The sequence below is a fragment of the Anopheles stephensi genome, chromosome 2 (assembly GCF_013141755.1).
Source record: "Anopheles stephensi strain Indian chromosome 2, UCI_ANSTEP_V1.0, whole genome shotgun sequence".
NCBI classification, from domain to species: Eukaryota; Metazoa; Arthropoda; class Insecta; order Diptera; family Culicidae; genus Anopheles; species Anopheles stephensi.
The window spans coordinates 55,286,680-55,310,800 of NC_050202.1; the positions used below are offsets into that span (position 1 = coordinate 55,286,680).

The 24,121-nt window shown below is 46.2% G+C and overlaps 6 protein-coding genes across 15 annotated transcripts in view; 3 read left to right on the forward strand and 3 right to left on the reverse strand.

Moving 5' to 3' along the window:
- The first annotated feature begins 5 nt into the window (after nt 1–5).
- LOC118502846 (anaphase-promoting complex subunit 4) lies at nt 6–3,011 on the forward strand. Of its 3 annotated transcripts, none has more exons than XM_036035544.1 (4): nt 6–114; nt 420–763; nt 824–969; nt 1,037–3,011. In XM_036035544.1, the coding sequence occupies exons 2-4, from the start codon at nt 520–522 to the stop codon at nt 2,942–2,944; spliced, it is 2,298 nt and encodes a 765-aa protein (XP_035891437.1). In that variant the 5' UTR covers nt 6–114; nt 420–519; the 3' UTR covers nt 2,945–3,011. The 3 variants fall into 3 exon arrangements, with proteins under 3 accessions (XP_035891437.1, XP_035891435.1, XP_035891436.1); XM_036035542.1 differs by lacking the exon at nt 6–114 and adding an exon at nt 170–352; XM_036035543.1 differs by lacking the exon at nt 6–114 and adding an exon at nt 170–331.
- A 53-nt stretch (nt 3,012–3,064) lies between these two features.
- Nucleotides 3,065–3,802, reverse strand: LOC118502896 (40S ribosomal protein S14a). Its single transcript, XM_036035617.1, has one exon. The coding sequence runs from the start codon at nt 3,646–3,648 to the stop codon at nt 3,190–3,192; it is 459 nt and encodes a 152-aa protein (XP_035891510.1). The 5' UTR covers nt 3,649–3,802; the 3' UTR covers nt 3,065–3,189.
- Nucleotides 3,803–3,970: 168 nt separating this feature from the next.
- Nucleotides 3,971–6,228, reverse strand: LOC118502871 (N-acetylglucosamine-6-phosphate deacetylase). The gene is made up of 5 exons (XM_036035579.1): nt 5,319–6,228; nt 4,980–5,254; nt 4,690–4,908; nt 4,297–4,618; nt 3,971–4,227 (listed from the first exon to the last, which is right to left on the reverse strand). The coding sequence occupies exons 1-5, from the start codon at nt 5,545–5,547 to the stop codon at nt 4,028–4,030; spliced, it is 1,245 nt and encodes a 414-aa protein (XP_035891472.1). The 5' UTR covers nt 5,548–6,228; the 3' UTR covers nt 3,971–4,027.
- Nucleotides 6,229–6,404: 176 nt separating this feature from the next.
- On the reverse strand, nt 6,405–7,855 carry LOC118502864 (exosome complex component rrp45). Its single transcript, XM_036035572.1, has 2 exons — nt 7,705–7,855; nt 6,405–7,636 (listed from the first exon to the last, which is right to left on the reverse strand). The coding sequence occupies exons 1-2, from the start codon at nt 7,768–7,770 to the stop codon at nt 6,431–6,433; spliced, it is 1,272 nt and encodes a 423-aa protein (XP_035891465.1). The 5' UTR covers nt 7,771–7,855; the 3' UTR covers nt 6,405–6,430.
- Nucleotides 7,856–9,520: 1,665 nt separating this feature from the next.
- Nucleotides 9,521–12,123, forward strand: LOC118502854. The gene is made up of 2 exons (XM_036035559.1): nt 9,521–9,859; nt 9,937–12,123. Exon 2 carries the CDS (start codon nt 9,944–9,946, stop codon nt 11,708–11,710), a length of 1,767 nt encoding a protein of 588 aa, XP_035891452.1. The 5' UTR covers nt 9,521–9,859; nt 9,937–9,943; the 3' UTR covers nt 11,711–12,123.
- A 6,083-nt stretch (nt 12,124–18,206) lies between these two features.
- The window catches only part of LOC118502874 (troponin T, skeletal muscle), an 11,272-nt gene continuing 5,357 nt past the window's right edge, over nt 18,207–24,121 (forward strand). For 2 of the 8 annotated variants that reach the window (XM_036035584.1, XM_036035587.1), the window contains exons 1-3: nt 18,210–18,361; nt 20,475–20,519; nt 22,044–22,082. In XM_036035584.1, coding sequence (XP_035891477.1) covers nt 20,497–20,519; nt 22,044–22,082 — 62 coding nt within the window. In that variant the 5' untranslated portion in view covers nt 18,210–18,361; nt 20,475–20,496. Of the gene's footprint in view, nt 18,362–20,474; nt 20,520–22,043; nt 22,087–24,121 lie in introns of all 8 variants that reach the window. The other 6 variants (XM_036035583.1, XM_036035586.1, XM_036035588.1 and 3 more) reach the window with 5 other exon arrangements.

Consider the following 24,121-nt stretch of genomic DNA (forward strand, 5'->3'; position numbering starts at 1 on the left):
TACGCAACCACCGAAGACCGGTTTGACGTTTGGCTGATGGCAGAGGTGCCGAAGTTGTGCAAAAATGGTTTGAAAATAGCGTTGTTTGGTAAAACTAAAGTTTTTACTGCACTTGTAAGTTTTCGAGGAGGTATTCGTGTCAGTTTCATTTGCACAAAACGAAAAGAAAGAAAGGATTGTTTTTACTACATTTCTAATAACCTTGATAGCGGCTGCAACAACCTCGTTGTAAACAAACAATTCATGTCAACACAATATTGAGCTAAGCTTTTTTGTTTTACATTGTATAAAACGGTTTTATGCTGAAATTGTCCACTAAATAAGAACACCGGTTTGTTGTAGTCTTTCAGTAGTATGTTCTAAGCATAAAAAATATGGCAATTATACTCTAATGTCAGCAATTTATCCCTACTCTACAGTTGCCGGTCGTCTAGCCTCCAGCTGTTCCAGGGATTCCAGTCGTTGTAGGAAAGAAGGCTTACACAAAACAGAGCTCTAATCACATCAATACAGGTCACCATGGCAAACCAGTACGGCGCGAACCGCAACCTCATGAAGCAAACCTGCAACAAGAACGTTGGCAGCAAGGTGGAAATTTTGAAATGGAGCCAAGAGATGGATTTGCTAGCGTTCGGCACCGAAAAGGGTGAAGTGTTGCTGCATCGGCTAAAGTGGCAAAAGGTGTGGCAACTGAGCCCACCGGAAGAAGGGCTAAAGGTGCGCGGCATCGCGTGGCGACCGTGCGAAAAGTTCATCGCAATAGGTAAGCGGTGTTTCGCGAAATGCCGCTTCGAAAATGATTACATTTACCGGCTCGTTGCAGGCTACAGCAATGGAACTGTGCTACTAATCGATCTGGAAACGAAGGAAGAAATTCATAGCTTCTCCGTTCAGACGGACATTACGTGCCTGTGCTGGACAGAGAACACGGATGAAATTGATGCCGACGACGTTAGCTACAATGCGGTGGTAAGTATACTCTGCCGGGTCAGTCAGTCACTCGATGGTCTCTGATGGATAAATGAATCGCTTCTAGACGAGCCACACAAAGTATCTGCCAGAGCTGCCCGTACTCAGCTCCCTGTCCTCCTCGGCAAAGCCTCTAAATCCAAACAGAAGCAGTTACTGCACCAAACACATCTTGAGCATTCTTCTGATCGGCACGACAACCGGTCAGGTGCATCTGTCCGCTCTCGGTATGCTCGCCTGTGGAAGTATCGATGTGTTTGGCGCACTCGGTCTTTCTGCCCCATCTTCGGCACGCATTCGCGAAACAAAGATGAGCCACGACTTTAAGCAGCTGATTGTGGGAATAGAGCAAGATGAAACGCTTAGCGTGATCGTGCTGGAGAACGATGTACTGTACAAAAATGCTCCCGCGATGCTTAACCTCGCGCTGAAGCACGCCCAAATACTCAACACAATGTCGTACATGAACGAAACGATCGATTGTATCGTTGAAGCATGGGAAACGGTACTGCTCGAGATGGACAACAAGCTCACAAACTACGCCAAAGACCAACCGGATGGGTCGATATCGGCCGACTTCCTTGAACTGCTCATGTTCGGTACTGCTTCCCCTTCGCTAGAACAGTTCCTGCTGCGAGATCTCACCGAGAAAGGGCTCCGCAAGCTGGGCTACAGCATCGAGCTAAGCTACGTCACCATTCAGCGACTCGTAGTGAAACCGCTCTACACCGCCATCCACGCCATGTTCTACCATCTGAACACGCTCGATGGAATGCTCCGGAATCGGTTCTACTACGGTACGCTAATGCGCGATTCGGCCACCGCTACGGAAGTGGTACGAAGCTGTGGAGCGCTGCAAATCAAAGCACACGAGCTGCAGCAAACGATCGATGCGTCGAAGCGAGACTTTAAAATATTCTTCCGCTGGCTGTACGTCGTTATCGTGCGCGTAATGGACGAAACGTTGCAGGAAAATCATCCCACCATCACGCAGCGGGAGATTCACTATTTGGCACAGTTTTTGAGCAACTTCGATACGGCCGCACAAAGCACCACCGCCGAGGAAGGTCGGATGGAAACTCGCCGGAAGTTCAACCTCGAACGGGTTGGTCAGTACCTCGAGGATAAACCACTGATCCGCCCCATGGCAAAGGATGATGAGAACGGATGGAAGCAGCTGCTAGAGCAAAACGAATGTTTGCGCAAGTGTGACGCTATATATCCGCACCACGAAAATATGTCCCTGCTGCAGCAGCAGAAGCTGCTGAAGAAGAACATTGACCAGCTGTTCGAGCAACCGGGAAAGGTGGTTGGAACGGACTTTAAGCAGAAGAACCTGCTCACGGTTCAAGCGGCGAACGGGTCGAATGTACGTTCGTTTGCATTCGTATGCCATCCGCGCGATCACCTAACACTGCTGGCAATCGTGCAATCGAACCGCAGTCTGCTGTTAGCGGAGTGTTTCGATGACGGGGGCCTTAAAGCGGTGCGGCTACACTTCGAAGAGAAACCGTACTTTGATCAGCGGTTCGATGCGCTCGGTACGCTCACCTTCCAACACGTGGACTTCTACGACGAGGACACACTGTCGCTGCTATTACGCGCTCAAGTGCCGAACGACGAACGGACAACGAATTGCTACTTGCTGCAGCTGAACCTTGGTGCCGTTAGGGAGTTTTTAGCGTCGATGGAGACGCGAGGATACATGCAAACGGTGACGGAGGATGCAGCGGGCTGTCCGGCGATCAATGTGTACACGCTCATCGACGAAAGTTCGCTCAAGTTGCTCGAGAGTGGCGATGGTCATAAAATTGCCGTCTCGGGCAAGCGCAACGTGATTGCTTTGCTGTCGGAATCGCTGAAAAATGTGCGCATTTACGATATGGATGGGCAGGACGAGGAGGACGACTTGCTGGATACATCGTCGCAGATTAACAGCAGCCTGGAGAACAGTCAGGAATCGGTTCAAACGTGAACTTGCTATACGAGAAAAAGGGAAATAAATCGGCTTGCGAACATTTCGCAACCTCCTTTCATAAAAACTACTGTTTAATGTGATACATTTACGACACAATAACACTCCGAACAAACCCGATTTGTGTATGTGGTTGATTTGCCGTTTATTATGCTTTTGCTTTAACGCAGTACAGCCAACCGTTCATCAGGGGATCCGACGGACCAGCGAATAACCACCACACAGTGCAAAAAGGATGCGACTTCTTACAAACGACGACCACGACGACCACCCTTGCGGCGGGTAGAATCGGAAGGAATCGGCGTCACATCCTCGATGCGACCGATCTTCATCGACGAACGGGCCAGCGCGCGCAGGGCCGACTGGGCACCCGGTCCGGGTGTCTTCGTACGGTTACCACCGGTCGCACGGAGCTTGATGTGCAGCGCCGTAATGCCGAGCGATTTGCACTTTTCGGCCACATCCTGGGCGGCCAACATAGCGGCGTACGGTGAAGCTTCGTCACGATCCGCCTTTACCTTCATGCCACCGGTCACCCGGGAGATGGTTTCCTTCCCGGACAGATCCGTCACATGCACGAAGGTGTCGTTGAAGCTGGCGTAGATGTGTGCCACGCCGAACACGATCTCACCGTCGCGGATCTGTGGTCCAAGCGAAACCTGCACCTCTTCCTTTACTACTTTGTTCTTGCGCGATGGTGCCATGGCTGAAGATGATACCCGACCGAATTACGAGCAGCGAGCGTGTATTTTCCTCAAAACTTAAATGCTTCCCCGAACGTTTTGGTGTTGTTCGATTAGATGGTGGCGGAAAAAGGAAAGAATTTTATTTTCATCATGCTTTGGTTTGTTTGGCCGGTTGTCAAATTTGACGGATGCGTCAACTGGTGACTGGTTGGCTGCGTACGTGAAGAAACATATATACACCTTGGTATGCTACAATCACAATGCATTCAAGCTTTGGTTTTCCGGTGCCGGTTGTGTGCAAGATAATTGCGAAATTAACTCATTCATGGAATAGAAGCAATTTTAAATTGTTGTAAAATATGCATTTGATTTTATTTAAGACTGGCACTTGTTTTTACTACAAAGCATTTGATACAATGTCCTTTCCTTGGTACACACACTCTCCCGCAATCCATGTCGATTGCACGTTCAGTTGATCATCCAGCAGTACGAAATCCGCATCCGCACCGTAATCCAGCGTTCCTTTGCGCTTCTCTATACCCAAACAACGGGCCGGATGAAGGGATGCGGCCTCCAAAGCGTATTCGATTGAGCAATCTACGAAAGATAAGCACGTATGAGTTATGCGCGCGTGAAGCTACAAACCGTGTGCCGTCCTGTACGTACTGGAAGCCTTCTTGAAGAATCGAATACACTCATCCATCGGTGCAATACTACCGCACAGTGTGTTGGTTCCGGCCACATACGCTCGGCCCGCACGAATTTCCATCTCCATCTGTCCGATGCGATGTCGTCCTTCGGCTAGCCCCATGGCCGATATGGCATCCGTCACCAGGATCAATCCGTTCGGATGTGTTTTGTACGCAATACGCAAAGCGGCCGGATGCGTATGCACTCCGTCCGAAATAATGCCAAAGTACACGAGCGCATCGTGCGGAATGTTGTCTGTTGTCAGCAACCCAACCAGGCCGGGATCACGATGATGGAACTGTGGAGATAGAAAACGAAATAAAAACGGTTAAAAATTCAAACAAACACTCGTTGTTTTTCATGTCCTACCGGTAGCATTGCGTTGAACAGGTGTGTGATGAGCCTTGCACCATGGCGAACCGCAATCTCTCCATCGCTCAGATTGGCCATCGAGTGACCCACCGAAACCGTGATGCCATTGTTGCTCAGTTCCTGTATCACTTCCGAGGCACCGACCTTCTCCGGTGCGAGCGTTATTATCTGCACGTTGTCCATCGAACCGTAAACCTCACGCACCGTCGCGATACCCTTCAAACGGAACAATGGAAACGTGTAGGGTCGCCTCGCACATCGTCGTAGCGTTTCTTCCTGTACGTTACCTGGTCAAACTCTTTAATGCACTCTGGTGGATGGGCTCCCTTCTTGTTGGTATTGATGAACGGTCCCTCAACGTGGCACCCCAGCACGGTGGCTCCATGTCGTCCACCAGCCGTCCTAGGAATTCGAGGCAAAACGGAATGGTACGTCTCCGGTGGCGAGGTAACCAGGGTTGGACAGAACGAAGTAACGCCGTGAGCCAAAAGTCCTTTGGCCACCTTCAGCACACCCTCCTCGACGGTTTCAACATCGAACGAAAAGTCGACACCGTATCCACCTGAAAAGAACATCATTGATTCATGTTTTTTTTTCGACCAACCTGTTGGCTGATTTTTCATTACCATTGATCTGCAGATCGATAAACCCGGGCGCAACGATAGATCCGTGGCAATCGATTTGCACATCCGCTCGACGCTTTTCGTCGAAAAACACCTTCTCCGGATCGATGATCTTGCCACCACGCACCCAAACATCGTCCTGCACCAGTCGATGGTTGCGTAGTACGCGGCAGTTCCGAAACTGGGTCAGCCTCTTATCCGTTTCCGTCAGGGTTACTGTGGCGGATGACATGGCGTTCGAGCTGGGTGACTCGCGCTACACACTACACACAAACCAATGTCCACCGTCGTATCACAGCGGTCAAGATCACATCAATTGAGAGCAATCAATCGAAATGGTGTGGAACCACTTTTTCGGCACTATCTCGCCCTTGCCGCTCCAACGCTCAACTGATCACCGACAATCGACTGCACTACAGAGCACCCAAGAACCTTATGAAGTACGCATACGATCCTCACAAATCGGACGACCTTCTCAGACTTGCCTGGTGTTGGTAACTGAGTGCGATAACCATTTTCGCATGATATACTCCTTTATAAAACCGAGCTCGCGCACAAGGCCAAACACGCACGGTGCAGTTGTGTTTCCTTATGGTGAGTGAGCTGGATGATGCTTTAATCCCCTCCTATCTCAAGAACGCTACTACGCTTGGCCGTAAAGCCACCACCGATCATCTGGACTTGGGATTTACATGTTTTTGGTTGGTCAGATAACAGTTGCAGCTTATCATTACACAGCTGATCGTACTACCACTCGCGCTAAACCACAGTTTGATCTAATTTGTGGTTATTTGGTTTATGTTGCTTTATGTGGCGCGCACTGATAACGTCCAATAAACAACGCTAAAGATGATCTTGTTTAGAAATCTATCTTATCTACATTTGCCGTGGTTTTGATTTGTTTTGATGGGGCAAATTAAATTCGCGGTTTCACGCACACTACGATACGCCGGGCCAGCTAGCTGTCAAATGTTGGCTGCGTACTTTTGGCTGCGCTACCGTTTTTTAACTTAGAAAACCGGCCTAAAAAGTTTATCGATTTCCCATTCTTTCGTACAATAATCGTAATTCAACGCATAAAATACCTAATTATTTGTTTGAAAAGCCAAATTTATTTATATTTCTGCTGAAGTAAGCGTTACCGTTTCCTCCTCGCTACTGTCGCCCACTACAACCACCGGTTCCTTCGATTGGGAAAGCAAACTTTTCTTCATGCGTTTCTTCTTCTGCGTCCGCTTCTTTACCTGCATTAGTTCCTCTTCCGTTAACCATTGGTTGTTAGTGTCCTTTGGGGTCGGTATTAGAACGGCCGAACTTTCACCGACCTCCACAACCGCGTCGTCCACAGCCATCGGTTCGTCCTGCTCTTTGCTTTCATCGACTGCTTCCTCCATCGCATCTTCCGGTTCCGATTCTACTTCTCCGTCGGAATCGTTCCGTTCTTGTCCATCGATTTTCAGCTTGAACCGTTTCAATCGCACCTGCATTCTATCCTGCGCGTGTACCGTTGCCTCGTTACGTTCGATGCTCTCGGCAAAACCGACCGGCACACCCTTCTCGCGACCGACACTGTCCTTCTGGATGGCAGCTTTAATCTTTTCCACCACCAACCGGGCCCGTTTGCTAGCCTTCATCGAGGTGCGCAAAAGCAGATCGGAGCTGGTGAGCGTGGTGCCGCCGAGATGCAACCCGCACAGCTCACCGTACGAGTTGATGCCGAAAACCATTTTCGCTTCAGCCACACGTTCCTCCAGGTAGGTGGGATCCGCTACCGCTATTTTGCCCTGATTGAAGATGGCATAGCTGACACAAATGGGGTAGTGGAAAAGTGTCACCTTGATCGGTTCCTTCTCCTCCATCGTGTGGACGATCACGTTCTCACCGTCGACCGTTATGTCCGGTCGCTTGAAATGTGCCAAAGCGGTCAGAGCGGCTATCGCGCAGCAATCGATTGCGTTGCCTTCATGGTTCAGCACGGTGACGTCCACTCGCAGGGTCCATACCTTTTCTTCCGACACTAAGCAAAGCGATTCCAGATCGACACAGCCCGAATCTTTCAATGCACGCTCCAGGATGCGATTCAATTGTACACACTCGTCCGACTGACGGCCGCCATCGAAGTGAGGTGCTGCCATCGGTCCCAGCTCGACGTTCACGAAAAGCATACCTTCGTTAGGGCGGGTCGCTTTCGGTTCCACCACGTCACAGGTGACCCGGGCGAGAACGCGCGTTTCGCCCAGTATTACGTGCACCAAACCCCATTCGGCGCCGAAGCATATCCGCAGCTTGCGGAACTCCTCCAACGTTCGGCCATCGATGCGCTGCAAAGGAAGCAATGGTTCAATCAAACGACTGTGCGGGCAGTGTGACAGGAACCTTCGGTACTCACGATCGACTCAAGAATAGCCTTTTGAACAAAAGATTTTTCATTATTTGTTAAAATTCGTTCCTTCATTGTACCGGCGCGAGCAACGCAGTGCAGGTATTTACAAACAACAAAGCCGCTCAACGTGCTCTTGACGTTTGACGGGGGTTTTGACATTACGTTACACCACACACTCGCACGCATTACACCACACAACAACTGCCGCTGTCATTTACAACGCACTGCCCACTGGTCCTGTCGAGCAGTTTCCGCACAACGTCCTCAGCTTTGTACCCAATTTTGTGCTCGTGTGCAACATTCCATATTGCTATCCCTCTTTGCCAGTACGGCAATGATCGTCTGTGCTGCTCTGTCAATTTTTCCACAGCCTGTGTCGATGTGTATACGTGTGTATGCCACTGCTCGACCGTGTAAACGCGCGGTATTGGTATGTATTGTCGCGTCGGTGTAGACTTGACAGGTACGGTGCCGGCACGGAAACAAACCATTGGCCGCAGTTGCTGTTATGGATTAGAATTGTGTTTAGGCAAAGCAAATTTGCCAGCCAAAACATCCGCGTCACGTCGAGATCGCTCCTGTATCGGAGGGACCGTCGCATTAATCAATTGTGTTAAAAATTTGCGGGAAAAACGTAGTGCAATGAAAGCCTTTGGCTCTCTTTCGGAGCCGGCGTAGGAAGCTTCCGGATGTGTTTCGGAGCCGGCATTGGATACTATCGGAGTGTTTAAAGAGGCGGATGAGGTCTCTGAGGGCCAAAGCCTCTTTTAATAAATGATTTTAAAAAGAGCTGTTTTGTTTGTGAAGCAAATAGTGGCAAGGCGAAAGAAAACACATATCACAATACATACAAACAGCGTGATCACACACACATGTATACCGCTGGAGCGCAAACGCTCACGCACACCACCCCATAAGCCCGAATCCGAACGTCCTCATAATGTCCTCAGCCCATATAAAAACGTCCTCAATTTTGTATGGCCGCCCACTGGTCCTGTCGAGCGGTTTCCGCTCAAGGTCCTCAGCTTTGTACCCAATTTTGTGCTCGTGTGCAACATTCCATATTGCTATCCCTCTTTGCCAGTATGGCAATGATCGTCTGTGCTGCTCTGTCAATTCTTCCACAGCCTGTGTCGATGTGTATGCCTGTGTATGCCACTGCTCGACCGTGTAAACGCGCGGTATTGGTATGTATTGTCGCGTCGGTGTAGACTTGACAGGTACGGTGCCGGCACGTAAACAAACCATTGGCCGCAGTTGCTGTTATGGATTAGAATTGTGTTTAGGCAAAGCAAGTTTGCCAGCCAAAACATCCGCGTCACGTCGAGATCGCTCCTGTATCGGAGGGACCGTCGCATTAATCAATTGTGTTAAAAATTTGTGGGAAAAACGTAGTGCAATGAAAGTCTTTGGCTCTCTTTCGGAGCCGGCGTAGGAAGCTTCCGGATGTGTTTCGGAGCCGGCATCGGATACTATCGGAGTGTTTAAAGAGGCGGATGAGGTCTCTGAGGGCCAAAGCCTCTTTTAATAAATGGTTTAAAAAAAGAGCTGTTTTGTTTGTGAAGCAAATAGTGGCAAGGCGAAAGAAAACACATATCACAATACATACAAACAGCGTGATCACACACACATGTATACCGCTGGAGCGCAAACGCTCACGCACACCACCCCATAAGCCCGAATCCGAACGTCCTCATAATGTCCTCAGCCCATATAAAAACGTCCTCAATTTTGTATGGCCGGCGGGCTTGTGACACAAAATTAGGACGTTGCATGCGGATTCGAGCACTTGTATGACGAGTGGGCGGCGGGCTTGTGACACAAAATTAGGACGTTGCATGCGGATTCGAGCACTTGTATGACGAGTGGGTGCGCATCGGCGGTGAACGAATTCAAGGAAAAATCGTGCAAATCTGTGTAAATTATGTGAATAAAAGTGTTTTGAACGTGCCTTGTTAGATGCGGTTTTATCTACACGCTCAAATCAATCGAAAGGAACTACAGCGGAACTGTAATTTACGCCTGAAAATAGAACGCCTCGAACGGATGACGTCTGTCGCCAAAGCGACCTTGCGATTGCCGAGAAATCTTGTTTACGTTCGTGCGTGTGAGCGCGCGAATCTTTTGAGGAAAATTTAAAATCACCGACAACGAAAAAGTGGTAGTTATTGCTTTTTGATTCTCGAAAAATCGTGAGCCGCGATACCCTGATCTCATCAATCGTTTCCTTGCTTACAGTTCCCAAATGGCACAACCATTGGATGCGCAGTGGCTCTCCGAAGAGGTAGAAGAGTTCCAGATGAAGGAAGAAGACGTTATCTACGAGGATATCGAGTACATCGAAGAATATGTGAATTCTTTCGATGATCAGAACGATGCCGAAGGTGCCAGTTCGGCAACCGGAGAGGAAAACCGATGCGCGACCAATTTTGCAAGCATCGATGATGCGCTGGATGCGTTACAGAATTCCGTATGGTCCATCAAACCCCCCGAACGTACCGGCACGATGGGTCGCAAGCTGGCCCATCCTCGTTCCGTTCCGATTGGTTTGGCCAAATCGGCGAAAAGTTGTGCCGAGTGCTTGTCACTGTTTCTCGATGCCGACGTAATCGCCATGATAACGGAGTACACCAACGAGCAGATCAAGGCGGAACAGCCCAACTACAGCCGTGAGCGTGATGCAAACTTAACGGACGAAACGGAAATTCGAGCCCTGCTGGGTGTGCTGTTTATCGCTGGTACGGTGCGTGACGGGCGGGAAAATGTGGAGTATCTGTTCGACAGTAAGATGGGCACCGGTTTGGAAGCGGTCTATCTCACCATGACCTTGATTCGGTACCACTTTCTCGTGCGAAACGTGCGCTTCGACGATCCTGCTGCAGCGCTGGACGAAACGGAAGGCGATAAGCTGGCGCCGATCAGAGAGATCTACGAGCGGATTGTGAGCAATTGCCAGAAGTACGTCCGCCCCGGTCGCTTTCTGATGCTGGATGAGCAAACGGTAAAATTCAACGGGAAATGTGATTTCCGACAGTTTCTCACGAATGTCCCGGGCAGGGCGGGATTCAAGTTTCACCTGCTGGCGGACTGTGAGACTTCCTACATAAGCAATCTGGAAGTTTGCGTACCGGACAACCAAAATCCGTACAATTTAAGCTACGCACCGGTCGATGTTGCGATGCGACTGACGGAACCAATCCAGGGCAAGCAGAAAACGGTCATCATGGGACCCTCGTTTACGTCCCCGGAGCTTATAAAGAAACTGTACGCGAGCCGCACGATGGTCATCGGGGAGGTGAAGAAATCGTACCAAGACATTCCAAAAGCGTACGTCTCGAACAGAGGACGTTCGGAGCATAGCATACTGGCCGCATACCACGATACGGTCACGCTAGTGTCGTACATCACACGACGGAAGGATGTGATGCTGCTAATGTCCTCCTTCACGGAGGCCGATCCGGAAGAGAGTGGAGAGCCGGACGAAAATCAAAAGCACGCCCAACTCCTCCAGCTGGTGGAGCTTTACAGTCAGACCAAAACTACCATCGGTACGATTCAGCAAATGTGCGCTATTTACGATGCGTCGCGATGCACTCGCCGGTGGCCAATGGCTATGTTTTTCAACCTGATGAACCTGTGCGCCATCAATGCCTGGTGCATCTATCAGCTAAACCATCCGCAGGAGGAAAAAATCAGCCGTCGGGATTTTCTGGTCAATATGGCACTGGAGCTGCTGCGGCCCCAGGCACGGAAGCGGTTGGATCAGAAAACGCTACCACGAACACTGAAACAGCGCATCGCTATGTTTCTAGGGGTTAGTCGGGAGGAGTATGAAACCGTACCGGTGTTGGAGAATCGACGAGACGTGCGAGGTCGGTGCTATTTGTGCAGCAGGGCACGGAACAAAACCACACGCATTGTGTGCCACAGTTGCGGCAAGTTCACCTGTGGCGCACATTGTGCACAGCTGTGCCGTACGTGCTACATGGAGGAAGGCACGGAGGATCAGTGAGGACTGGGAGTCTGAATCTGTTGAGACGCATTCCTTTACGTTGGGGGAAAAAAATGTTTGGCAGAAAATACACATGAACATGGCTATTCAACAAGTAAAGGTTGTTTATTAATTAAAATAAGGAATGAAATTATGTCAAAAACAGTTGAAATCAGTTGTATTTGAAGTACGCAAAGAAATAAAAATTTCATTGTGTGGCTTGTATGGCAAAAAGATGCAAAATCGGTTCCCCGTGTGCACAACTGAGTCTCCAGCTACGTCTAGAATCAACATCAGAAATGGCCAACCAAACCCTTTCGAGATTGTAGTCCCAAACAAAGTCCCCAATATAGAAAAGATCGCTCGTTCAATAAAAATTACGCAACTCGAAATAGAGCATAACGGTCAGCTAAAACAGGCATCGATAAACTTTATTTGATCCTAGTTTGATCGTTAGATTTTTTTAATACACTGATCCTATTGAATTGCTTCATAAACCATGTTTAAATAAGGCCAACTAGCAGCCAATGTTCATGTGTTGGTGATCAACGTGCTCAAAAGTTTTGCACGCAACGTATCGAAATATTAATCACACACCCTCGTGTGACCTCCTGGGCAATAGATACTTTCAACATCGTTCGCACCTGCTTCCCGCCCAGAGTAGGCCACGGTGAACACGAAGGAGAACCAATTTTAAGGCCTGCAAAAATTAAACTCCCCCAAGAAGTCCCCTGGGGCACGAGAAGCAAAAGGGATGGGATGCATGGAAAGTTCTAAAGAATTTATGATCGCCGAGACGTTGCAACTCGCCTTACACGAGCGAGCCACGATCGTTTCTTACAAACGATCTGTAATATATAGAGACAGAGAGAGGGGGGGGGGGGGGGTGGAGAGAGAGAGAGGGTAAACTGCTTTGGCCGGGCGTATAATTAGATCACATTCAGATTTCAACAAATTTGCTAAATTTGCAAGGTTTTACGTTGAGGTGTTTGTTTGAGGATACGTGTCGGTATAGCTGCATGAGGGCAATCGTTAAATTGGGGCTGTAGTGAGATAGTAATGGGCCTCAACACTGCATACCTTTGGAAGAATTTATACATCCTCACAAAATATTCCAGAATGTACTGTAACAATGTGATTTCATTGTCAACTACTAGCATCACCAGTTTTATATCCATGAATCGTTAGACCTCCTGTTTTGTGAAGATTTCCTTTGGCCTAGCAAACACCTGCGTTTATTGCCGTCCCCACTCTCATCCTTCTCCCCCATCCGTCGTCCCTCGATTCGTCGATCGCAATTCTACAAGTTTCGAAATCTCTAACCTTCTTCTCCAAAATGTAAACACACACACACACACACACCCGACAGTTAACCCTCGCCTCGGTGAGGTCCATTATTTACCTTTTCTTTTTTTTTATATATCCTTCCCACGGGAGAATTGAAACATCTCAGGCCCATGGAGTCGAACAAAGTTTCCTCTGCGCGTGTGTGTGTTGGTAGATCATCTCGATCGGCGATCGGTGACGGTATGTTGCGTATCCGTAGGGTGGTTTGTTACGGGCAAATCGCATCGAAATTGCTTCCTTCCCAGCCCTTCCTTCACTTCACCTTCAGCCCCCCTTTCAATCCACATGCCACAAAAAAAAAAGACTCGTCTGCGCACAGTTCCCTATCTGGCGCAGGCGTGCCGTGCCATGTTTGCTTCGCTTCATTCCTGCACGGTGACTAACCGTGTACCGCATTCGTGCACGGTTCTATATTTATCGAATTAAATAATACACACGCGACCACACGATCGCATCGATCGCAATGGAATATGGCCGGTGCGTGATTCGAATGTGGGTGTGTGTGCGCGTGTGTGTGTGTGACGCCTTATGTGTATGTATTATGCACAGCCGAACGGGGCGTAGCAAAAAAAAGGGGGCGAAAGAGGGCACCGGGGAGTGTGCCTGTGATGTACGAAAATAAACCGCACCGAATTTGCTGTTCGTTTTGCAGCGGAAGAAACGATGGTTGAGGAAGGTGGTCAAAAACCATAGAGACACGCAGACATACACAGGCTTAGGCACACTGAACGAAAAATAGAAAAATGTTATTTCAACTACAGCAAACGATCCCGGTGAGTTTCATGTCTTACCTGCCAGCTTTGCATCTGCTAAACCACGGCAACAGCCATTGCATCGCGATCCATGTAGATCGTGCGAAGTGGGAGAACAATGGTAGGTGGATGCGGAACGATAAAATTAATGGTCTCTGTGGGATTTTTTATCGAAACATTAAATGCATTGTATTGTATTGCATTATACGGATAACATAAGCACGATTGTGCGATCCTCGATTATTGATCCTGAGCAAAACTCAGTTATAGTATGATCATCATGAAATATTGCCCACCATAATGAATCTGTTCCTAAAGTATTGTTGCTGGTTTTACTCGCAAAAGTATATTACTTTCCTCAGCAAAAAAGAGGAAAAACACCTCATTTTCCTAAAATCGCCCAAATGGAGACGCCTGGTGGGCCGTGATGTCATCGTTAATCGAACGGCTAAACCGAACTCCGTATTGTCTTTGCGGCCATTTATGTTATGGATCGTGTTTCTGGCACTGTGGTGTATGCCGCTAAAAATAAACTCCGTTTCATGTGGCGGTTTCAGCCTCTCCCCGTACAAAACGCTGACCTTCTTATTCAAGTTTGTCAACTGCATGGAGTCACACAACTGTGTGTACAAACGATCACACTACCCGCGACCGTGTTTTTTCCGTTCACAGTTTATTCATATCTTTTCAATGATTTGTGCGTTTTTTGTTCGTTTTTTTTTTTGCCCAACATAACACACCAGTGAGCTCTTCACAATGGACGGGAGCCGGGTCCGGTCCGGGATGGGTGTAAATAGCGAAGAAAATGTGAAAAATAAGCATTCATTTAGACTACACACAACTCCAACGGCTTGGCGAGCGTTTCGTTCAAGCAGGAGAATATCTCTTTCGTTGGATTTGAATCGTGCGTGTGGGTAGTGACCAGTGCCCACTGTTGGTTGGAGGAATGTTTTTTTTTTTTTGTTCGTTCTGACCACAGGATCGCCGTACATCGGCAACTATCGTATTGTACGTATTTGCTGCGTGCGTGTGAAACTCGTTTATCAACGCTTCGCAGCGCACGGTTGTGCACGAACGTGGCACGCCGAGATGTTTGCGTAGATGTCTGGAAAAATCTAGAAATGGTCGGGTTGAGGGTTCGAGTAAATATTGTTTTTGTAATTCAAGGAAATTCTTTAAACAGTGATCCAACACAAAAACGCAGTGAGAAATTAGTTTATAGCAAAATGTTATTTACATATAGGAAAACAGAAATTGTATCTTATGAAGATGACCGTTGTTTACATTTTTAGGTATATTATCTATCAAAACTAGTATTGAATATACTACCACAAGCAATGATTATATTTATTAGAATAATTTTACTCACTATTTTTAATGCTATATTGTATATATATTTATTATTGTTTAATAAGCAATTTGATCTCATCGAATACGCTTACTTTTTTATTACTACCTTTGCTGATCGCTTCACAGCTAACTGTCCACGATCGGATACAATTACAAGACAAAGTTTAAACAAATATGAATGGCCCTAAGATAATGTAATATTTCACGCGAAATTCCCATTCGATGTCCTATTTTAAGATATTTTATTATTTATTATCATTTTATGTACTGTGAACGTGGGTTTTTAAATCTATTCTCATGCGATAGATCATCATCCTTTTCTTCTGCAGCGTCAATTGGCAAATTTGACAAACGGATCAAACCAGTTCCCAAACCCTACCCACACTCTGACCCCACACCGAGCTGAAACGCCGAACGTTTCGATGGGGCCTCCGGTCTGGCCCCATTTCTGCGTGTGATCTGTCGTGCGGCCAACCTGCGTGTAAGGAATCGTAGCAGCCGCTGAAGAAAAAAAAACAACAACCGGTGGGTGTAATAACTAAACCACACATGAAAAAACCTAAAAATAGGTCGCATAAATAGCATCCGCAGCCAAACAAATGGGTAATTTAAAGCGGGAATGTAAGCTGCTGCAAGTACGGCAAACGGGCCACTGCTTTTGTCTTGTGTCGATCGCGCGATCTTACCCCCTAAAACAAAAGACATCTTCTGCTGGGGTGCACAAACCGTTCAGTAGCAGTGCAGCGGTCGAACGGTTAACTGTGGATACATTTAATTTTCCTTACAAATTTCGGTACCATTTGCATCCTGACCTTTTTGTACCATTTTGTCCCTGCAACGGACCGACCGGGGCCTAGTGCCGCTGCCTTCCTTCTCGTCTCACCGGGATAATCATAATGCTTCATTGAGCTTGAAAAATGGCCGTTACCCTTTTTTTTGTTCAACCCCTCTGTGTGAATGATTAACCACCTGACGGAGCTGCTTACGGTTCGTTTGAATCGGCGAGGCGGTTGTGCTTAATGCGCTGATCGCACTACCATCAACGTTGCGCGCGTTTGCTAACACACACTCGCACACGACCTGCGCCGTGCAGTGGCGAGCTCTAACCGTTATAAATAACAGCACGATCGTGCCCCAAAAGGGGGGGGTTGTTCGATACCGCCGTCCCTCCACCATTGGGGCAGCAAAACGAGCCTTTAAAAATTGGCTCCCGACCCAGTTAGTGCCCAGTTTGGCCGGGGCCGAGACCGGTGCACAGCAAGCAAGCAAGCAACAACAATGCGGGTAGAACAAAAAGAATCACCCCGTGCAACCGCTGCTGCTTACCTGAATGGGATGAAGCGCTGCGCCGTTGTGCACGCAGCAAACTCACAGCCGAGCGTGCGTGGGTCCGTGGGTCGAAATTAAGAAATTATATTTATCTGTCACGATATGACGTAGTCCTGGTGGAGCGTGAAATTTTGTGCACCAACTGAGCCGGCGTTAGCGGTGACATGCCACATTTGAGCTGGCCGGTGGACACCATTCCATCATTCACGGTGGATTGCAGGCACCGATTTGAAGATACTTAAGATGCTCATCGCGGAATCAATCAACCGGTTTGGTAGAGAAAGATTCTACGCTTTGGATGAGAAAATTAGTGTGGCATTTGTACAAATGACTGGGCGTCTCCATCATTATTGAAGCGTCTTGATGATCATTTCAGGTACATAATACTTAACGAGAAAATGTTAATAATCAAGAAAAAATCATCTGTGTAAAATTTTAAGTTTTTTTGTGTTTTAGAAATTAACTAAATAGTTTTTTTATTTCAAAAATAAAAAAAATGGAACTTGAAACGTTAATGGAGACGCCTGGTACCTCATACAAATAAGGATCATCTTAACGAGGATCATCATTATTCCTAAGTGATGTATAATACTAAACATTCAAAACCATATGATTAACATCTTCATCTATATCCTCTATCTGGTCCAACAACTCCCAACCCCAGCCTTACCATCGGGGTATCATTTACTGCCAGAAGCCAACGTTACCTTTGGCAATATAACCAACTTGGCGTGCGAATTTGCCCTGTGACAGCTCTAATCATATTCGGATACACTATTATTCATGCGATACTCGTCCAAAAACCCTACACATAACAGTCCGGTGGTGTAACGTCCGGTGCGGATTGCTCAACACAACCGAACAAAAGCACTCTTCGGATCGTCGCGTTCGCTAAGCTCGAAACGATTCGTTGCGGAATGCACGGTAGGCGAGTGCGTTCGAGATGCTGTCACCGAGTTTGGTGCATCGTAAGCGTTCGATTTCGATGCTCAAAAAACCCACACACCCTTCTTCTGGGAGGTGGTTGGGAGTGTGAACCCTTTCATACTGCATTGAGCAATCGGATAGGATCGACGGTGCAGAAGGAGGAAAGAATAGTTGAAATTTTAATGATGAGATATGTTGATACTCATGGGAGGAAATCGTATAAGATTCCTTTTCTAACTGATAATATGTGTGAGCAATGCATGCGATCACGCACATCGATTTAAGACTTGTACATACGCACTTTTTTTCTCGCTTACTGTAATCCTCACGTTCCAGAGCTCGTTGTGTGCAAGCTCGAAAGGTTTTGCGTGTGTCCTGCGAGGACTGTATAGGCTGGGGGGAAAAAGAAATAATCAACGACCATTCAACCGCACTGCGCAGATTAGCCCACGCTCTCTATTCTTTCCACCTTTCAGCGCACACACACACACACGCACTCGCACACATTTAGCCCTCACAAACCCACCCAGACACAGCTGAGAAATGCAAGAGAAAAAGAAGAGAAAAACGGTAAATCTATCTGCGCCTGCCAAGCAAGCAAGCAAGCAAGCCAGCACACCGACGGCTAGGAAAATTCGTGCTCGTGTTCGCAACTGAAAATAGAACACACCCCGCCCCGAAACCGAATGGGCAAACGATGTGCAATCTTTCGCTGGGGGGAGGGGGGAGGCACACATCTACACCGACAAAGGCAGGCCTGTACTGCTTGCGGTCAGAGTGAGAAGGAATGCTGAAGTTAAAAAACGAAGCAAGTTCGCGCACCCCTGATCGTGGCCGGTTCGGGTGATCATTTCTAGGCCGGATCCAACGGTCCCGGGTGCTGCTTGATTCAGTCATCGCTTGCAGTGACACTGAGTTCGACGACGGCCGCCGGATCAGTGCGTACATTCATTTTCTTGTAGAAGCAGTAAGTGTTGTTCAACATCCTTTTTTTCGTTTTTGGTTTTGGTTTTTCGGCATAAGAGACCTCAGTTCTGGTTGTCCAAGATGCAGGAAAACATCGACAAATTGAACCGTTTTGTTGAAGTACACAGCACGGCCTGAACGAAAGGGATTCTAGGAATGTCGGTAAAGGTTACACGTCCTCGTCGTTGTAAGCCTGCGTTAAGAGCGCTGCAAAGAACTAGTGCCCAAAGCGGTCGTCCGAAGATCGAGAAGCTTTCTCCTGTTGCCGATCGTAGCGCTGCAATTCACTTCTCCAGCCTGTTGTGCAAATTGAATACAGTGATCTTGCTTGTGCGCTTGTGTCCGTACGTGTGCTTGTGTGTGAAAAGGAAAAAAAGGAAACACCGTTACATAATGATGTTTTTTTATAAGGAAAAGGACTGATAAGGATGAAAGTGATGAGTGCGTTACCAGTTATGCCTAGGGTGTGCTATGAAGAGCGTACAGGATATAGCAGGATTGGTGCCTCGGATTGGTGAAATGAGCTATTGCTTTGGAGCTATATTTACACCAGCCTGGGTCCCTGGGCTTTTCTTTCCGTGTGTGCTTGTGCTATGTGTGTACGTGTATGTGTGCAGAATATGACTGGCTAAGATCGTACGAGCTGTGCGCAATCGCGGACCCTCGGGGGGTTTTTTTTTCATGGCAGATCAGCGATCACTTGCAACGGGTTGATCTCTGGAGAGCATATTTGTCGGTTGCTCTGCAGACTGCTATACAGGGTTTAGTCGGTTCAGTGAACTAGCAAAAGAAATGGAATAAATATGAGATGCTTCAAGTTGCATTATAATTGCATAAATATGTCCTATCGATCACTGTCATAGAAAGGGACACGTTGAATGGCCGATCTCGTCCGATCTTCTGTTACATCCGACTAGGAAGATCAATATTATTAACATAATCTGGACTTGATGGGTATTTTTATAATTTAATTCTTTTAAAATAAATCTGAGTGTTTTTGATGCATTATTCTGCAACCAGATCGTGAGATAGAATTTGACAAAACGATCATAACTTCTGTTCAAATTTAGCATAAACATTCATGTTCCAAAAGATCCAACCAAGCAACACATGACAGTACATAAACCAACAATTCCAACGCACGATTCCACAGCCTGCCTTGTTGTTTCGGCAGCCGGTTACGATCGAACCAGATATGGTTAGCCTTGGGGGGGAAGAAAAACATGCATGCAAAGCGTACAGCGGGCCGAACCAAAGCGCCTGCCATACATCTCCCGAAATAGAGATCGATCGTTTTTGCGCCTGCGGGTTGCGCAAATCGAGGTGCGTTGCGCGATGTCTAGGATAAGCGAGATTTAGCGATTTGGTAAAAAAAACACACACACACACACACACTTCGCAACAACAAAACCAACGCGAAGAAGACCACTACCTTCTCGTGGGCGCAACGAGCAGCAGATGCTTATAAATAGACTTTTGCGCTTGCGACGACGGCTGCCTGTTGCCGTTCTTTTTTTTTTTTTATATTTTTCTACTGACTGATTTATTTTTCTCCCACGGCTCGCCAAATGGGGTCTTCGGTACGTGGGCGACATTTTGTAATAGTTGGCACAGTTTCCTTCTCTCCGATGTTACGTCGGGAAGATGTTTTTTAAAGATTTTCCTCCCTTTTTTTTGTATCACTCACGACTAGTTGGTGACGATTTGAGTGTGATTTTTTGCTGGAAAAACTGATTTTTTTAATGGTTTAGGAGAAGGTTCTTGCCATTGCTTCAACCATTTTCTGGGTCGTTTTCACTCTCTATAACGGGGTCTATGGGAGTCCCAGGCCATGGGCCGAAATAGATTCGGCTATTTTTAGAACATTTCCACGAAGGTTTGCGTACCCGTACGGGTACGGGATTTTTTTTTTGTGGCGGAAACCTGTTTGTTTCCCATTCCGAGCAAGATTTTCCCCCTGCAAACAAATGTTATGCTCTTCATTCATGATGGATTGTTCGAGGTTTTCTTTTTTTTAAATTTATTTTTACAATTTTTTCTTCATAACTAGACTAACACTTCCATTTTTCCCCCTCTTTTTTCTCTTTCCCACCTTTCCCCCTCTCGTACACCAGGTCTTAGCGTACCCCTGCCACCATGTCTGACGATGAAGAGTATTCGTAAGTATACGCACACACTCGGCAAACGCCCCACACTGTCCATACACGATCGCACAACCAGACAAAAGTAAAACGAAGAAGAAGAAGAACAAAACATGAAAACCGAAAAGCACAGTACTACTGCTCGTTTGACCGTTCGCCACCACCACCACCACCACTGCCTCCACCAACTCAAGCCCCGCCCCCCTCGTTTAAAGTTCCCTCCCACCGATTCCATCCGTAGTTACGTTGGTTAATTTACCGTGTTGTGTTTTTTTTTGTCTGTTGTGCTATTTTTGTTTGCTATACACACACACACCGTTGTTATACGTTCCACTTTTACTTTTTCTCGTTATTCTACTCGTTTCTTGTTACACGTTTTGTGATCGTTTTGTTCTATTTTGTTCACCTGGTTTTATTTGTTTGTATCTTTTTTCCACAATTTTATTGTCCCCTCCGTATACATCTTTCTTTACTTAGTAGTTTTGTTCCATTTTGTATTGCTGTGTTATATTTATCTCTTTCATCTCTTGTGCTACCGTTTCCAGTTTTTTTTTCTATTTACTTTATCTTCTCTCTCTTTTGTATATTACTTCTTTTGCCTTTTTAAGCCTTTTCCACCTTTTCCATTCAAGAGCCTAGAGTACTGTTTAATTTTTCTTTCTCGTATTATCGCTACATCCCTAGCCATTTTCTCCATTTACTCCCTTTTTACTGGTTCGTTTTTAGATTATTGATAAAGTTTCCAATGGTCAGCCAAAATGGTGATGAACACTTCGGCTGCCATTATGCCCTTCATGCTTTCATTATGTTTCACGTATAGTGTTAAGCTGTTTGTTCGTTGTTAGAAATTCTCTCGGTTTTTTGTTCGGCCCAATGTTACACAGTTAGTTTTGTGTTCCTTTTTTTCTTATTTTCACGTAGCTTTATCGTTAAACACACACACAACTTGTTCACCAGCTGCTACATCATGTTTTGTCCCTTTCGTTTTGTCCTCTAAACGTAAGCTATTTTAAATCGAGTGTATTGAATTTTTTCTAAGGTTTTTCTTTTATCGTTGGGTTGTTTTAGCTCCAGGCAATGTATTTGTGTTTTATATCAACAGCAGAAGGGTTTTTTATTTTTATTTTTTCTCCAAGTCTTCCATGTCGACGTTGAGGTTTTTCTTTTCTTCCTGGTGCGCTATTTTGTTTTTCTTTTTCTCCACTTTTCGTACAGCATTTTGGGCACGGATTTCTTTTTTTTTCCCCGGACGGTAATCTAGTGGATCTTTTCTATCATCGCTCCAAATCTAATGGTGGCTTTTATAAAAGCGTTAGTAGAGTGGGGTCCCTATCTCTCTCTCTCTCTCGCTCTCATTATTCCCCCTCCCTCTTTCTTATCTCTTTCGGCTTTCGGAATTCAAAAACAAACAAACAAAATTTAAAAAACAAAATTCTCAACGGTTAAATGCGATCATCGAAACCGTATGAAATCAAAATTTTCCTTCTAATTTTTCATTTAATCCAAATCCCGTTTCTCAACCACCCAATCCATCTCTTTTAGCTCGGAGGAGGAGGTCGTCGAGGAAACCAGAGAAGAACAGTAAGTTCAAGCAAATCGGTGCTGACTACAAAAATACCCCGTGGCACATTGAGGTTCAGTTGTCGTCAAATCTCTCTCTCTATCTCTTCTCTTGCTCACTTCTACTGTCTGTCTTATGTACTTATGTATCTCTCTATCGCTCTCTTTATATATGATAAAAAATTATATGCTCCATTATTGCCTACGTAATACCGCTGTGCCGTTGTGAATAGATTGAAACATTAAGAGATCTTGCTCTCGGCGAAGATCGCATTTTCTTATAAGTGCATTTATGAAAGGATATCTTTACTTACTCACCATTGCATAGATTAGATTGTTAGAGATGAATGTTGTGCAGCCTGTTTAAAAAACTGGGGGAAAAAACTGAATGGAATAGAATGCTAACTTGTTTTAAAAAAAATGCAACGATCGCTTCTAAACTAATACAATTTATTAACAAGCGTAACGCATTTAGGGTAGGAAAAAAAATTAGAGCAATTTAAATTACTCACAACATACAACACCCAATCGGTACACTAGGCAAACTATAAAAAATCTATAAATTCTTCTTAAAATCAAATTCAACCATTCTCCATGCTCCGCCCAATCTGGACGCTATAGCAGTGCCTGTTGTTGCACTATTTTGCAAGTATTTCTACACTTTTTGTTCGCACCCCTCTTTTTGTTTCCTTACGCACAATCTACTACAATTTTCTATTTTCCAATCCTAAACCCTTAGCCCCCACCCCCAAACCCCTTTGTTTTCTCAAGTCGCCAACGTCCTCAATTGCGCCCAGTGTGCAGTGTGAACAGCGTGTGCGGTTTGAAGGAAAATTTCTAAATGTAGAATTTTCTCTCTATTTCCAGGAAGTAAGTGTCCTCGTGTCCTTGTAGTTTGTTAGCTCCCACAAACGTTCAGGAACGTTCATTAGCGTCCTAACTTACTGTCCTACCTGTCACCACCTACCAAGCCAACCATCACTACCAACAACCACCACCTCTATACCCCAATGTTTCACAAATTCTATACCCAACCGTGTGTGTTGCCCGCTCAAAGTGTACCACGAACGATCGTAGTATGGTTAATAGGTGTAAGGTTTTTGTGTTGCTCTTTGCTATTATTTATTCTACGCAACCGGATACCGTAGTGCGTACCCGTTTCGGAAGAAAACACATGAAAGCACTGTGCTTTGTGTTGTGAGTGCCGATATCGCGATGAGCTATACAGAAGGAGTTTGAACGGGCTTTTGAAATTAAAAATTAATTACGAATAATTATTGTGAGTTTGATTCGTCTAAAGTAGGTTCGATCTGTTAACTATCGTTTTCTTTTTTGCTATACCCGTAAAAAATAAGTTCTTCTAACTTTAAACTCATTTCCCTGGTGGAAGCTCCGATCGTTCCAATGTTAACTCTGATCTTCAAAGTTCACACACAAGTGGGTAACATATATTTTTTTGGTTAATTGTAGTTATTGTAAAAAAACCCTCTAAACAAACCACAATACCCAAAAAACATACCCATACCCTCGATACCTTTGGTATAGTGCACGAAATGCTTTTCTGTTATGGTAGAGATAAAACAAGGGAAAACAGTATCCAATACAAAACCCCTCCCCAAGAGCCAACAGTAATGTTTTACTAATCGCGCGATCGTGTGTGTTTGTATTGACTGTTACAAAAACTACAACAACAAAACCGAATGACTAATCCTTGTAATTAGCAACCGAAGAGTTATTGAATGGGCGCTGAAATGAACAGTGGTTTCAATCGAGAAGCGAGATGGAGCTCGAACGCATTCCATGCCGGCAAGCGATGATGTGAAATACTCCTTGTCCCTAATTCCTGCGAACCAATACCGTGGTTCTATAGGATGCCTAGATTTGCCACTGATTGCCACTGGGAAGAGTGTTGGGCACCAACTACCATCCATCGATGAGCTATGATGCTTCATTTCAACGCACAGCGCGCGCAACTTCATGTTTAGTGAGTGACAGACAGGCTCCAGCAGCCAGCGTGCAACTCCCACCACATCCTTTTGCCCCAGGGTTTTTGTTGTTTT